Source organism: Grampus griseus (genome assembly GCF_964374135.1).
Source record: "Grampus griseus genome assembly, chromosome: 6".
NCBI classification, from domain to species: domain Eukaryota; kingdom Metazoa; phylum Chordata; class Mammalia; order Artiodactyla; family Delphinidae; genus Grampus; species Grampus griseus.
Window position 1 is genome coordinate 13,359,149 of NC_139000.1, and position 16,883 is coordinate 13,376,031.

Here is a 16,883-nt window from a genome sequence, read left to right on the forward strand (position 1 = left end):
TTCTAATTTTCTACCACAGAATATTTTTGGTTAAGGAAAAGCACCTGAAGTATATATATAATAGTTTTATAACAGATATTTTCAAGTGATAAAATATATTCATTGATAGGTACAACATATTTCAACCTGCAGGCAGAGATGGAAAATCACTTGAAAGACTGAAATTTAGGTAAAAATTTTATGGTTTAACTGTAGATATGTGAAGTGTAAAGTCAGAATCTGTCAGACCCAAATTTACTTTGTCTTTTATTTTTATATGAATACAGATTTTAAACAAAATCCAAAAATAACTTGGCACTGTTAATGAAGAGGGGCTTAAGTACATTTTTTTTAACCTTCCTAACTATGGATTTTACCAGTTTATAGATTCAAATCAGTATTGGTTTTATAATAATGCATTTCAAAGTGAAAAAACCCTTAGCCATCTAGGACCCTGGTTTAAATTGTATACAGTTGTTCCCATATGTACAGGTGACTTACAAAAACCCTGACGGTAATTGTCCAAGTGGAGTTTCAGCATTTGAATTCACTGGTTCATGGTAAAAAGCAAGTGGCATTCTAATTATGAAGTTGGTGAGGTAGTGGAAAAGGTATTTCCTCATATTTCTGCAAGACAGTTTTCCTCCATCTGGCTGAGCCACTCTTTTCCTACAACAAGATGAGAAAGTCAGGATGAACTCTTGCAACAGTAAAAACAGGTTTTAACTAGGTTAACAATTAAATGATAGCATCATGGCTAACAGGTAAAATATATACTGAGTACCTCTTCGGAAAAATGTTTTAAGATGAACCACCATACGATATTATCCAAGAGAAAAGTCAGAAAGTTACTTTTCTTAAGACTGTATGATAAACTAGAATTCAAGATCTTGCAATTGAAAGTGCAGGTTAAAAGAACTCTTTGTAACATGTACCCTGTGAGCAGGAGGCTGGGAATGGCATCAGTGTCGGTAACCGTCTAGTGATTGTGACGGACCTTGTAGAACTTGGAAGGAGCTCTGAAATGAAGGAAGAGAAAACATTAGGCTCAGAAGCCAGTCTCTTAATTCCAACCTAGTTCAGACTTTTATCCCACGTAGACCTAGATTATGACTCCAGAGTCCAAAATAATTCTAACAAACTCACCTCTACTCCTTGTGCCTCAAACATTCCTCTGTTACTCCTGGATTTAGAGCACCTGAACTCTTCTGGCTGCCACCATGAGCTAAGAGTTTAACCTGGCCCTCAAACCCCTGTCTACTCATCTCCCACTATTCTGGGCTCTCTTACCTCCAGAGTCATCTACTCTTCAATGCTCTGTGCCTCTGACACACTGTTCCTCAAGGCCTGCCCTGAGGCCCATGATGGTTTTGGCCTGTATCTGACTTGGATCCTACCATGGAAGGTTTTAAGGTAATCATTCAAATCTTGGCGCTGCTGCTAATGAGCGAGCTGTGTGTCTATTAAAGATGCAACTGGCCTTGAATGTTCTCATGGCTCAACCATACAATATACCACTCTGGTAAAGAAAGATTAGCCTCTAAGTCCTGGTTTTGTCTTTTGCTGTGACCTTGACATTTTTCATTTTATACAATTTCCTTATCTATATAGAGGGATAAATCCTATTTCCCAGGATGTAAATGAGATAATATATGTAAAGTGTTTAGTACACACACACAGTAGGCACACAAGATGGTAGCTATTATCCATCTCTGACAGTAATACTGTGTTACTTACTGATTCCATGAGTATATTTTATGTTCCTCTAAATAATAATTAACCTTACGTAAGTCATAGAAAACTTGTGAAATCCAGGGTTTTTTTCTAATAGACTCTCAGTTAAGAGTTCAAACTCTGTTCAAACTTTGCTGAGGATTAACACTTGGCACAGTCATCTTCCCAAATGGACAGACTAAACTGGGACTCAAGTTGGTTTCAGAGGTCTAAACTTTTTTTTTGGCTGTGCCGCACAGCTTATGGGATTTTATAACTTTGTTGTTGTTGTTGTTAATTTATTTTATTTTTGGCTGCGTTGGGTCTTTGTTGCGGTATGCGGGCTTCTCTTGCTGTGGAGCACGGGCTCTAGGCGCGCAGGCTTCAGTAGTTGTGGCACGTGGGCTCAGTAGTTGTGGTGCACGGGCTTAGTTGCTTCGCGGCATGTGGGGTCTTCCCAGACCAGGGCTCGAACCCGTGTCCCCTGCAGGCGGATTCTTAACCACTGCACCACCAGGGAAGTCCCAGCTTATGGGATTTTAGTTCCCCAACCAGGGATCGAACCGGGCCCGCAGCACTGAGAGTACAGAGTCCTCACCACTGGACCACCAGAGAATTCCCTAAACTCTTTATATTGACCAAGTAGACGATAAGGACGTCCAGAAATGGAAGGCATTTATAGAAGAGTTAACTATACCCCTGACAGGTCACCCAGTTTCGTAGGCTGTTGCCTAAATCATCAGCTTATCCTCTTTATTCTTCTACCAACCAATTGATTCCAGTCTCCCCAGGGACCATGAAAAAGCAAGTCTTTCCTAAGACAAGTTTTTCAGAGATTTGAAGGTGGCATTCATATCCTCTGAGTCTCCTCAAGATTATGGACCCCAAAGCTTTCAGGTACTTTCCATGTATAAGTCAGACCCCTTGTGAAGAGCTTCCTCCTACCTGGCTTGGTCCAAGATGGGAGTCCTCTGCAAGGGAAGACTCCAGCTGAGACACACTGGGTGATGACGTGGAATCTACAGATGTGCTGGTGACCAATTCCCCTAAGGCATCCACTTGTCTCCTCAAGCTGTGTAAAGTGCCCTCTGTCTGCCGCTTCCCTTTGCTTAACACTTCTGCCTGCTTGGACATACAGTGTCGAAGCTGGGCCTGAAAGTGTTATGGTAGAACATATTAGAACTAACACTGGGTACCTTCCTCATGTTTAACTTTTTTTTTTTTTTTGCGGTACGCGGGCCTCTCACTGTTGTGGCCTCTCCCGTTGCGGAGATGCGCAGGCTCAGCGGCCATGGCTCACGGGCCCAGCCGCTCCGCGGCATGTGGGATCTTCCCGGACCGGGGCACGAACCCGTGTCCCCTGCATTGGCAGGCGGACTCTCAACCACTGCGCCACCAGGAAAGCCCATGTTTAACATTTGATAGGCAAACCTGACTATAATAAAATAGGAATGGCTGCTGAAAATCCTCTTCTTGTCCTTTAAAAAAAAAAAAAAAGGAGGTGCCAGATGGCTACTCTCTGTGTTGTCATTAACTGGGCCTTCAACTCAGCCTGTTCTCTCTGCTGTCACAACACTTAGGATTTCAGCATCCCTGGCCTCCCCATTAAATGACTGCCTCATCTCTCTCTCCTTACTGCCCAGACTTAGAAGATTGGTTTATACTGGATATCTTCAGAGTCTCTCACAATGTATGTAATCCTCAACCCCATACTACGTTCTGGCTTCCCCACCGTACCTCTGAAATGATTCTCTTATTAAAGTCAACAGCAAGCGCTGTCCCATAGAACTTTCTGTGATGACGGGAATGTTCTATATCTGTGCTGCCCACTGTAGTAGCCACTGGTCATGTGTGGCCTTTGAGCACGTGAAATGTGGTAACTGAAGAACTGAATTTTTAACCTGATTTAATTAAAGTGAATTTACATTTAAACAGTCACATGTGGCTGGAGGCTATTTGATGTCAAGGGCCTCCACTCACTTGGTACCGCCGCCCATGGCTCCTTCTCAGCCCTCGCTGTAAGTGGCCGTTCTCCAAAGATGCATTCTGTCCTCTCTTGTTCTATCTAACTCACTCTCATTTTCCAACTCCCACCTAAACTCTTAACCCCCAGATTTTTAGGTCAACAATGACCTATTCTAGACACCTGTTTTCAGCTGCCTATAGAAAGAGATCCTTCTCTGAGCTTCGAACGTGTAATCTATAAAACTGCCGTGAGAGCTGCAACAGAGCAATTCCCCCCACTCTCCTCAATATGCCAAGTATCTTATACTGTATTTTTCTTTTAAAAGGGCAACCTTGAGTCGATCTTCACGGTGACGCAGTTTCTCTCGGAGTGCTTCTCCACGCCAGTGTTCATCCTTTTTCAGAGGGAAAGGGAAACAGAGAGTCTCTAAGCACCACCATCAGTAACCGACCCACCTTTCCCCCCTCTAACCCTCTTCCATCCTCAACTCTGTGTTTGAGCTTATCTAGGGTAGGTGGGAACCAAATTATCTTTTGATGAAGTCCACAGAATAGCAGGATAAACCCTTACCATTATGTGAACATGAGAAAAATTCAGTTTTTCTTCAAAAGGTGATGGTCTGTCACTCACGGGGAATGGAAAGTTCTCTTTCAAGCTTTCCAGCTCTCCTTCTAGGTTTTTGTTCCTTTCCAAAACAGCTTCCAGATCTGCTGGTTGTTCTGGAAGAAACTGGTTAAGATTCTTCAGGCTGGTTCGGATTTCATCTTTCACTTCAGACTTAAGTGTCCTCATTGCTTCACTGATTTCCATTTGTCTTCTTTCCAAATCTTTTTGGTTTTCCATCTAAGGAGTGAGTGAGAGTCAAATAACTACTAGGTAAAGTTTGGGACTTACCTGGAATTGAACTGTTATTGTTACTGATTTAAATTTAATGTTTTAAATACATGTGTCATGTATTTACAGACCTACAAATGTTAATTACTATGATTAGAATGGTAAAAACTTGTGATTTTTCAGCTATTCCAAGTATCTACAAGCTACCAAGTAAACGATTTTACTGACATTTGACTGAAGCAACTTCCATTTAGAAAAGCATGGGTGCCATGTTCCTTGAAGGTGCATTACTCTATAGAAGTCGGTCTCTCTGGAGCTAGACAGAGCTGGATTCCAATCTCGTTTCCAGTAAACATTACCAGTATGACTTAGGGCAAGTTAGCTAACTTCTGAACCTGTCTTACCTCATTTAACATGAAGATAATACCTTGCATCCCGAAATGCAAGAACTAGGTGAGAATTTATACAAAGCACCTTAGTGGTACCCAAATGAGAAAAGGGCCATTTACCTAAACAAGCCATAAGTGATCTAGATTATAAATGTTAATGCTGGAAGGGGCCTTAGAAAAGATCTGGTCCAACGTTTTCATTTTATGGGTGAAGAATCTGGTGGTTTCGGCAGTCTGGAGGTTTCCTCAGGTTTTACAGTTTGTGTTTAAGACCTGAGACTACCCTATGTGGCTCTCTCCATAATAGAGAGCTTAGTGAAGATATTACAGTCATACCCACTTCTAACTGCCCTTCCAAGTTTGCAGAGGCTGGGGGGGCCTTTAAATAAAAGTTATTTGTGTGTGTGTGTGTGTGTCAGGGCTGGGGGTGGGTGGCTATAGGCACAGATGAAACTGAATGGCCACATAGGGTTATCCAAAGGACAAGGTGTAGCAGGGTCAACCGAGTGGCCCCAACAGCCTGACTAGACTAGAGCTCTGGGGTGGCCCAGCTGCTGCCAATGGCTAAGGGACACCAGGGGGGGTCTAGGGTTAGACTCTCCATCTAGCGTGAACTGCTTTCCCACCCTCAGCTTGGCAACGTTACAGGTTATCAAAGGTTTTCCCGGGGGTCATTTTTTCCTTCCCCAGGGGTTTGGCTCTTATAGACTTGTTTCTGACATAAAATCTAACATTTCAATACAGTGCTTTGGGACATGATAAAATTTTATGCTGAAGAGCTGCTATTTTTCTTTCAAAAACTAACATAAAAAAAAAAACTAACATAAAAACCTTGTTGAACTTAAGGGCATTTTAAAAGTATATTTTGACACTATTGATACTATGTATATAATAGATAACTAATGAGAACCTACTGTTTAGCACAGCGAACTCTAATGCACTGTGGTGACCTAAATGGGAAGGAAATCCAAAAAAGAGGGGATATATGTATATGTATGGCTGATTCACTTTGCTGTACAGTAGAAACTAACACAACATTGTAAAGCAACTCTACTCCAACAAAAATTAATTTTAAAAAAGTATATTTTGAACAAATACTTTTTTTCTTGTGGAGGTACATTTCTACATTTCAAAACTAGAAAAACAGATTTGATTAATTAGCTTTTCACGACTTTCCCAAAGAAATACTCCTTTTAAAAGAGCTACTGAAGAAATATAGCTCTGCCTGAGTCCCCTGGGGTGTGGGCGCACCTGTTTCTTGAGCTCTGCGTACTCCTGCTGCATCTGGCTGAGCTCCTTCATCAGGCGCCTGGCCCGCTCGTGGTTGTCCTGGGCCACCTGCTCGATGGTTGCCATTTCCTTCTGCATGCAGCTGTTCTCCTGCTTTTGCTCCTAGCACCAGAGGAGGAGGATGACTCTGGAGGTGTGCGTTGCTGGCTTACGCACTCACTAGCTCTGTGACTTCATTTCTCGTCTAGGCTTCAGCTATAAAATGGGGATAATCTACCTGCCTTCTTTAGCAGCTGTGGTAGAGCTGGGAGTAAACATGTGGTCGGTCAGTCTGTCAGCCCAGAGTCTGAATCCTAGATCTGCAACATTACCATTGATACTAGGTTACTTTCCCTTGTCTGTAAGATGTTAACTATAGCCACCATCATAGGGTTCCTGGGAGGATTAAAATCTAGACATCTACATACTATCTTTACAATCATGTTGCCCATCACTGGTTGTAAGTGTATCACCCTTAGGGAAACACACCTGGTTGGAAAGTACCATTCAACAGGGCTACATTAATTCCTCCAAAGGGTGTTAGAAAAATCCATTCCTGTGACAGCCCCCGTTGCTGCCCACTGGCCTCCACCCACCATACGCTGTTTGGAACTCATCTGAGTGTCACCTCCCACAGTTTATCTCCAGGGATAAAACCATGGTAGGTTGAGCTTCCCGGTTTCAGGATAATGATTAATTAAAGCTAACGTTGACCGAAAAGGGCGTGATGAGAAAAACATGTGAGCACAGACTGCAGCTGGGTAAGAATGTCTTTAGAGGCGTTCCTTCCCCAGCCCCCTCCTCGACCCTGCTGGGGAGGCTGGACCGCTGAGCTCTGCTCAGTGCTGACATTGTCTGTGCACACGACCATCGTTCCAGCCAGCCAGACAGCTCCTCTAGGGCTGAGCCCAGACTCTGGCAACATCTACCATCAGCTTCAGGAACAAATTACACGTAAATGCACCACAAATCACAGTTGGGTTAGGGACTTGGTTGACAGGTAATTTATCTTCTCTACCTTGAAGAAGTATTTTAGTTAAAAACGTAAAGGCGTCATCTCCTCATAAACTGCCTGGGCAGCGGATACTCACGAGAAGGTTCTTCTCCAGCTGACTCCGCTGGATCTTAAGTGCTTCCTTGAGGCCGGCGACCTGCTTCTCGGCTTGCTTTCTCTCTGTCAGGAACTGGTTCCGCAAGAGGCTGAAGTCCGCCCTCACAGAGTCCGTCTCCTTCCGCAGAGCCAGAAGCTCGCCTGACTTCTCCAGTAACTGCTGTTCCCGCTCTGAAAGCTGTCGTTCTGAAATGAGCATTTTAGGTAGTTTAGCCCGAGGCTCTGGGCTGGCCGTGGGCAGACTCCACAACGACATGCCACCCACTCAGGCACTGTGCTCTGTCACTCAGTCGTCCAGATCTCCCCTGACCCACACCAGAGGCCCAGAAAAAGGCCCGGAGAAGGGTGCCTCTTGATGTAATTTGTTCCCAGAGGCCTGATCCCAAAGTGACAGACAGCAACTGTCTTCCCTTTTGAGTCTTTGAGACCAGAGAGCACCAACCCTGAGGTGCAGGGAACATGGAACAGACTACTGAAATGTTTTTTATAAACCTAATTTTAATAAAGGGGGGCACACAGTATTTCTTCCTTCATGGGAGGCAGCGCAGAGGAAAGAACACAGGATTTGGAATGGCACACATCTTATTTTCTACAGAAGAAACGTATTTCCTGGTGTTTAATGGGAATCGTGTATGCAAACACCTAGTACACAGTGAGTACTCAATAAATAACGCTTATGCACAACAGTGATACTTAACACAGATTTTTCTAATCACCCTCTGTAAAGCAACACGCCGCCCAGATTTCACTTCTCACACCTCTGGCATGGTCAGACTCGGCGTATTTGTTAGGTTTCAGTTTCCTAATGAAATGGTTGGGTCTGGATGCATCAAGAGTTCCCAGGGAAAAAAGGAATAATAACCCTTTCAGGTCCCAAGTCCACTGAGTTCACTCAAGGTAGAACAACCTTTTCTGAGCATTATTAAAACCTAAAGCCTAAGAAAAAGAAAACTCATTTATTGATGTGAGAACGATCATTTACCCTGGATTCCCATGTCAACTTCATTTATGTATGGCTCGAGAGAGTAAACAAACCCAAAGGCCAACATCTGTATCTTGGTACCATTCGCTATGTCAAATTTAGACAGAAGTAGAATTGTTAATATTGTGGGTTTTTTACTAGATTGAGATGAAATGGATCATTGTTCCAAAGCTCAGAAGTAATGTCCTTTACAGAAAGCCTCTAGAGCACCTTTTGGCACTTCTCTGCCTTAATGTTCCACTCCCTTGAGACAGCACTCTCGAAGAAAGCAATACAGTAAAAGTAAAAAGACCTGACAGTCTTGGAACCAAATCCTATCTCCATAAAGACAAATTCCCTCTGTCCCTCTGAGCCTGTTTCCTCTTCTCTCACAGGGCTGGGAGGATCAAATGAGGGACCATTCTTCCCACTGTGCTTGTCCTGTGCCTCCCGTCTGGGCTATAGCTGGGGCCTGGGACTCCTTCACACATTTTACTCGACAATCAGCAGATTTCCCCGCCCTCAGTGCAATGTTCCAGAATACATACGGGTTTGGGAGAGCGTCTTCTCCAGGGTCTCACCCCACCTTTCCTCTTCCTGCAGAGTCCTGATGCGCTCTTCAGCCACCAACACCTTGGTCAGCACCTGCTCCAGTCTGCTTTGCTGGTCTGCTATCTCCTTTTCCAGCTGGTGCCGCTGCTCCTTCAGTGTCACTCTACTGGCTTCTAATTTTTCTTCTTCACTTTCTCTCTCTTTCTGGAGTCTCTGAAACATCTTAATAGAGAACAACCTTAGTTAGTCATAGAATAACAAATACCCAGTGTCCTGAGGGAATCTTCATGGACACTAGATAGATTCCAGTTCAACAGAAAGTAGAAAACAGCCCATGGGGACAGAGAGTGAGTTCTCTTTACAAAGGTGATCAAGTAGGGACTGGAAAACTGTTTGGCCAGCATGTGAGGAGGGGATTCAAGCAGGAACTGGCACGTGGCCTTCAAGATTCCTTACCGGGCCTGTTCTATGGTCTTAATGGCCCGTAATATTAATACCAAGGGAGTTAAAGAGTTGGTGTAAACTCCCCTCTGGTCACACAGGGCAGGTAAGGGAAGCTAGTCCCAAGGGGGATACTTCTCAGCAGCTTTGTGCCAGGTGAAAAAAGCTCACACAAGTGATAAAATGTTTCCTATTATATAACGTCATAGATGTGCGGTACCATTTCCTGTTGGGCTAGTTTGGCCTTGTTTTCTTCAACTTCATTCTGAAACACCTGCAGTTGTTGTTGTTTTGTTTCCTCTTCTTTTCGGCAGACTTCCAACTTCTTTACTTGTTCTCTGATGTCCTCCTGGAGCCTGGTCTGCTCACTGAGCAGTACATCCTGACGCTTGGTGGTGTGGAGCAGGTCCTTCAGGTGAAAGAACAAATTGAAACTACGGACAAAGCCACCTTCATTACAGGTGGCTAGTGTCACAGCTACATCTATCTACTAAGTCTGACAAAATTAAAGCGTAAAAGTTCCATATCCTTTATTATTTCAACAAACATACAAAGGTACCTGGAACTCAACTTAATCACTGGCTTCCCTCTTTTTAGTACCTAGGATGACAGAGATGTCAGAACCTCAGCAAGAGACTCAGTTCCTCCGAGCTTTAGCTGCCTTGTCACTGAGATGGGAGTAAACAACACCCACCTCACAGGATTGCTAAGATTAAGAAAAGCTGTGAATAAGGCTTAACTCTGAAAATGAACCTAAAGTCATGGTTTTGTTACTATTTGAAATATTTATACAGGTTAAAAAACTCAGACAACAGGACTTCCCTGGTGGTGCAGTGGTTAAGAATCCGCCTGCCAATGCAGGGGACACGGGTTTGAGCCCTGGTCCGGGAAGATCCCACATGCCGTGGAGCAACTAAGCCCCTGCGCCACAACTACTAAGCCTGTGCTCTAGAGCCTGCAAGCCACAACTACTGAGCCCACACAACACAACTACTGAAGCCCGAGCGTGCCTAGAGCCCATGTTCCACAACAAGAGAAGCCACCACAATGAGAAGCCCACGCACCGCAACGAAGAGTAGCCCCCGCTCGCCACAACTAGAGAAAGCCCACGCGCAGCAACAAAGACCCAACACAGCCAAAAAAAAAACCTCAGACAACAATAAATACTTCTTTCTTCAAGGAACCCAAATTAAGCACTTTAGAAAAAGTTACCATATTTCTAACAACACAGAAAATATTCCTACGAACCTGTATAAGACTTCTTAAAAAAAATAGAATAATTTAAGTTTTTTTTTTTTTTTTTTGCGGTACGCGGGCCTCTCACTGTTGTGGCCTCTCCTGTTGCGGAGCACAGGCTCTGGACGTGCAGGCCCAGTGGCCATGGCTCACGGGCCTAGCCGCTCCGTGGCATGTGGGATCTTCCCGGACCAGGGCACAAACCCGTGTTCCCTGCATCAGCAGGTGGACTCTCAACCACTGTGCCACCAGGGAAGCCCTAATTTCAGTTTTATATATCTTAGAAACACAGAATCTTAAAGGTAGAAGGAGGAGAATTTAGATGTCTAATCTAACCTGTAATTTACAGAGTGGAAACTGAGGCCCAAAACTTGCTTGAGTTTCTCTGAAATTCAAATTTTGGCAATAATCTCACAGGACAACACTGAATTACCTCAAGAAGATGATCAGAAGTACAAGGGTAAAAAGAATCTGCTCTAGGGGCTTCCCTGGTGGCGCAGTGGTTGAGAATCTGCCTGCCAATGCAGGGGACAAGGGTTCGAGCCCTGCTCTGGGAAGATCCCACACGCCGCAGAGCAACTAAGCCTGTGTGCTGCAACTCCTGAGCCAGCGCTGTAGAGCCCACGAGCCACAACTACTGAGCCCGTGTGCCACAACTACTGAAGCCCGTGCGCCTAGAGCCCATGCTCCGCAACAAGGGAAGCCACCACAATGAGAAGCCCGTGCACCACAATGAAGAGCAGCCCCTGCTCACCGCAACTAGAGAAAGCCCGTGCTCAGCAAAAAAGATCCAATGCAGCCAAATAAATAAATAATTTAAAAAAAAAAAAAAGAATCTGCTCTATTCAACACCTGACAAGATGAAGGCCCAGATTTGGCCATGATTCTGCAGCTCAACGAGTGATCAAATCTAAGCCCAGCCTTTGCAGGCCTCATCTGTGCCATGGGTAAGAGATGATCCATCTGGTCCCTGAAGCCCCCAGAGTGGCTGCTGAGGGACTGTTGGGCTCTTTTAGCCATGACCTTACTTATTAGCTTCGAGTAAAACGTTGTTTGAATAAAGAATTCTAGGGATAAAATAAACTGGAAAATCACTGCTCTGCATCAAAATTTTTGTATATCTTATATTTGTGTTTGATAAATGGTTCTAAGGGACCTGCTCATGTGAAAAGGAACCAGCCTACTTGATTTGTTATTTCAACCAATTATCTGCATGCCTTCAGGACACTACTAGAAGATTACCTTTGTGAGGCTTACCTGTTTTGCTAGGTTCAAGTGGTCTTGGACATCAGCTAGTTCCTCCTGTAATGAGTTTACTGCTTCCCGTTTTTCTACAGAAATAACATTTACATAAAATAAGAAATACTTATGTATACATGTTCCAGATTCCTATCAGTCCACTCAGAGAAGTAGAGTAGAAGTGAATTTATACTTTCTTCTGTTAAATGTATGACTATGCCACCCTATCTTATTAAAGGCCAAAAGAGAGGTACATGATGCGCAATCCAGATCTGGACTTGGAGCCCACGTTTTTAAAGACTTGCATGTTCAAAAAGAAAAAAAAAAGACATGTTACATGTTCAAAACCTCACGATGAAAATTTACACATAATAATACCTCATGTTGATGAGGTGCATGGTTTAAAAACAGGTATCTTCCACATTGCTGATAAAAATATAAATTTGGTACAACCTTTCAGGAAGACAGTTTGGGAATAAATTTTATATCTGTACTGGTTTTGTCACTTACTAGCTGTGTAAGCTTGAGCAAGTCACTTCTCGCTTAGGCAAGTCGCAAGGAAACTAGGCTTAAGTTGCTTTATCTGTAAATGGGTGAAATAATAGTTTCTACCTCATAAAAATGTTATAAGGATTAAGTGATAAAATGCATATGAAACACGTGCATCATGTCCAGGACACAGTAAGTGCTCAACAGTATACTGCTGGCTAGGATTACTTAGTAACTTATAAATAAACAATCATGAGGCTTTATAAAGAGTTGGTAATTAAGATGTTATTTGCATCTTTGTTTTTAAATCTACACACACACACACACACACACACACACACACACACACACACACACGCCCCAAGGAAAAATCTGGAGGGATATTTACTAAATTGATAATAGAAATTATCTCTGAGGAGTGAGGCGAATAGTAATTTTTATTTTGTCATTTTGCTATGTTTTTAAATTGTTCTCTAAAGAATATGAATTAGTTTTTTTAAAAAATAGCTTTACTGAGATGTAATTCTCATACCATGCATTTTCCACCCATTTAAAGTATACAATTTCATGGCTTTCCGTAAGTTCACAGAGTTGTACAACCACCACCATACCTAATTTTAGAACATTTTTCTCACTTCTAAAAGAAGCCCCATGCCCTGTAGCATGAATTATTTCTGTAATACGACAGCAAACAATTAAATAAAGAATCTAGCAAAAGGAAGAAAGTCCCATCTCTCCTGTTGTGCTGCCTCATACCCTGGAGCTGCTGCTGCATGGCTGCGATGTCTTTATGCAGTGAGAGTTTGTTTCTGTTTAGTTGGTCTAGCTCCTGCTGCAGTTTTCTGACATCCACTTCCAACTTTTCTAAGTCTGATTGCTTTGTTCTGCTATTCTCCTCTGTAGCTGCTAAAACCCTACAATACAAATGGAGAATAAGTTAGACTGTCAAATACAAAATGTCTAAGCACACACAAGCGACAACTAAGGAATAGTGTTATATTTCACAATGTAGTTGTGGAGTCTGGATGATATTAATAAATAAATATTAATAATTTACCAAATTACTAAATGTTATTAAATATTAACAAAATGTAAGGCTCTTCAACTCATTTTCAAAAGAAATCTTATTTTCAGCTTTCCAAATAGAACATTTGGAAATGTTTATCATTTCAAAAAGTGACTTGCTAAACCGAGGTTTTATAAAAATCAGGGATAACACGGATAGCACTTGTAATTCCAAAAATGTGATTAAGGACTTCCCTGGTGGCACAGTGGTTAAGAATCCACCTGCCAATGCAGGGAACACGGGTTCGAGCCCTGGTCTGGGAAGATCCCACATGCTGCGGAGCAGCTAAGCCCGTGCGCCACAACTACCGAGCCTGTGCTCTACAGCCCTTGAGCCACAGCTACTGAGCCCATGTGGCTAAAGCCCGTGCTCTGCAACAAGAGGAGCAACTGCAATGAGAAGCCCGCGCACCACAACGAAGAGTAGCCCCCACTTGCCACAACTAGAGAAAGCCTGCGCGCAGCAATGAAGACCCAACGCAGCCAAAAAATAAATTAATTAAAAAAAACGTGATTAAAATGGATCACTAACTTCTGATAAGTGAAAATGCAGGAAACACACTGTATGTATAATAGGATTTACCCAAAAAAGATATGTATGAGCATGCATTCCTTTACACGAATGGAATCATATACTATGGACTGGTTTTTGTCTGGCTTCTTTCAGTAAGCATAGTTACTTTGAGATTCATCCATGAATTTGTCTGTATCAATCCTCCATTGCTTTTTATTGCTGAGTAGTATTCTATGGTATGGCTATACTATAATTTGCTAATCCATTCACCAGCTGATGGGCATTTAGGTTGTTTCCAGTTTTGGCTACTGCAAATAAAGCCGCTATGAACATCAGTGTACAGTTTTTGTATGGACACATGCTTTCACCTCTAGGTGTGAGAAAGCTAGATCTTCTGCTAGGTGTCTGCTTGCATTTTTAAGTAACTGCCAAACTATTTTCCAAAGAGGTCTTACTAACATTTTATACTCCCATCAATTGTGTATGAAAGTTCCTCGCTAGCATTTGATATGGTCAGTGTTTAATCTTAGCTATTCTATTAGGTGTGTAATGATATCTAATTGTGGTTTTAATTTGCATTTCCCTAATGGTTAATGATACCAAGCATCTTTTCATGTGCTTATCTGCCATCCATATATTTTCTTAAATAAAATTTCAAATCTCTTGCCCATTTGAAAAATTGGGTTCTTCATTTTCTAATTACTGAGTTTTGAGAGTTCATTATATCCTGGGTACACGTCCTTTATCAGATACATGGTTGCCAGGATTTCTCTCGCAGTCTGTGACATGTCTGTTCATTATCTCAACAGTGTCTTTTGAGAAACAGAAGTTTTAAATTTTGATGAGGTCCAATTTTATCAATTTACTCTTTTATGGATCATGCTTTCAGCGTCTTATCTAAGGAATTTTTGCCTAACCCACGGCCACAAAGATTTTTTTCCCCCTATGTTTTCTCTACAAGTTTTATATTTTGGTTTACATTTATGTTTGTTTATTTTTATATGTAGTGTGAGGTATAGATCAAGGTTCATTTATTTGGTTTTGGATACGTAGTGCTTTTAGCAACAGTTTTGAAAACACCATCTTTTCTCTACTTTGCATCTTTGTCAAAATCAGTTGTGCATATATTTGTGAGTTTACTTGCAGACTTCTGTTCTGTTCCTTTGACCTTTTTGTCTATCTTTATACCAACACCACAGTGTTTTGATTACCATAGCTGTATACTGTCTTGAAATCACATAGTATTAGCCCTAAACTTTTGTTCTTTTTCAAAGTTGTTTTGGTGTCATATCTAAAAAGTTTTAGATTCTATTCTAGGTCCTCTGCATTTCAGTATGAATTTTAGAATCAGATGGCCAATTTCTATTTAAAAAACCTGTTGGGATTTTGACTGTGATTGTTTTGAATCTATAGATCAATTTGAGGAGAACTGAATCTTAACAATGGGTTAAGATTGGGTCTTCCTACACACGAACAAGCATATATTCTTTTATTAAAAAAAGAAATCACAACAAGTTATTTTAAAAAATGCTTTTGGGGAAAAAAAAAAAACCTAAAAGGAGAATTCACCCAAAAATGCTATTGGTGTATTGTATTGTGATACTGAGTTTGTGGCGTATTTTGTATTTTTTTGCCTTTTCTCAATTTTCCAATTTTTTGAATAGTGTGTTAATAATGCTTTAGCCTTCCAGATGGGATCTTACAAGCTTACTTGTTCCTGCTCTCACCGTTTGGTTTGTGCCAACTTCTTCTCCCAGCCATCACATTTCTCTTCGAGATCTTCCTTTTGTTTGCACAAAGACTCAACACACAACTGCAGTGCTCGGGTCTCAGCAGTTATTCGCTCAATTTCTCGTTTGTCCCTCTCCAAGAGCTGCTTCTGCCACTCCATTTCCCCTTTCTGTCGCAGGGCTGTCTGCTGCAAACTGTCCAACTCCAGTTTCTCCTAAAGCAGATAAAAGAGAAGTCAACCATGCAAACTGAGAAAGACCGCGGTTCACTACTGGTAAAACAGCTTTATTACCTCTAGCACTTCAACCTGAGCCTTCTCTAACTCAGACACCTTTTGGTCATGTTGTAGCTTCAAACCTTGCAGCTCATTGTTTTCAAGTTGCAACATGTCCAGAATATTCTTTAGTTCTAACAGAAACAAAGCATGGTCCAGGCTATTAAATGAATGTGGAAACATTTACAAAATGAAACAGAAAATAATGTTACTGGCTGATACAAGAAACAAAAGATAATAAAAATATATTTGTTGTGCTGAGTTAATGGAGCTAATTAATTATATTCTGAATGTAAAAAGCCTTTAAAAGTATTGCTAAACACTAATTTGTTATAAACATTTAAACAAAAACATTCAACAGAGACCTAGTTCTAAAAAGTACTTACCCTACCTAAAAGAATTTAAATCAAAATAGGAAAAACTTTAAAATATATCAGCTGACATTTATATAACAATTCTTTTGTCCTTTGAAATATAGACTTTTAAATATTAACTACTTTTATCTGATTATAAAAATATTTGTTCATTATAGAAAATTTGAAAAAAGTATAAAAGAAAAAAATGAAAACCCATCATTATCCTACCATCCAAAGACAATCACTACTGCAATAGCATTTTGATGTATTCCCTACCAGGACTGCACGCACACGAATAGACACACACACATATATATATTTTAAAATAAATTGGGACTACAATCAATATTCAGTTTTTATCTATTTTTTCACTCTTCTTTCATCAGCATTTTTACATGTCATTAAATGTTAAAATATGTTTTTAAAACAAATTTATTTATTTTATTTATTTATTTTTGGCTGCATTGGGTCTTTGTTGCTGTGCGTGGGCTTTCTCTAGTTGCAGTGAGCGGGGGCTACTCTTGGTTGCGGTGTGCGGGCTTCTCATTGCGGTGGCTTCTCTTGCTGCAGAGCACGGGCTCTAGGCACCCGGGCTTCAGGAGTTGTGGCTCGCGGGCTCTGGAGTGCAGGCCCAGTAGTTGTGGTGCATGGGCTTGGTTGCTGCGCGGCATGGGGGATCTTCCTGGACCAGGGCTCGAACCCGTGTCCCCTGCATTGGCAGGTGCATTCTTAACTACTATGCCACCAGGGAAGCCCAAAATATG

At 41.8% G+C, this 16,883-nt stretch overlaps 1 protein-coding gene across 1 annotated transcript in view; it reads right to left on the bottom strand.

The window, feature by feature from the left end:
• Window positions 1–299: 299 nt before the first annotated feature.
• The window catches only part of CNTRL (centriolin), an 84,529-nt gene continuing 67,945 nt past the window's right edge, over window positions 300–16,883 (bottom strand). The window contains exons 33-45 of the mRNA XM_082656611.1: window positions 15,782–15,897; window positions 15,486–15,703; window positions 12,936–13,093; window positions 11,709–11,782; window positions 9,436–9,624; window positions 8,771–8,996; window positions 7,242–7,447; window positions 6,133–6,273; window positions 4,229–4,501; window positions 3,990–4,052; window positions 2,638–2,844; window positions 915–998; window positions 300–648 (exon numbers count right to left, since the gene is read on the bottom strand). Of these exons, the coding sequence (XP_082512737.1) occupies window positions 942–998; window positions 2,638–2,844; window positions 3,990–4,052; window positions 4,229–4,501; window positions 6,133–6,273; window positions 7,242–7,447; window positions 8,771–8,996; window positions 9,436–9,624; window positions 11,709–11,782; window positions 12,936–13,093; window positions 15,486–15,703; window positions 15,782–15,897 (1,928 nt within the window). The 3' untranslated portion in view covers window positions 300–648; window positions 915–941. The remainder of the gene's footprint in view (window positions 649–914; window positions 999–2,637; window positions 2,845–3,989; window positions 4,053–4,228; window positions 4,502–6,132; window positions 6,274–7,241; window positions 7,448–8,770; window positions 8,997–9,435; window positions 9,625–11,708; window positions 11,783–12,935; window positions 13,094–15,485; window positions 15,704–15,781; window positions 15,898–16,883) is intronic.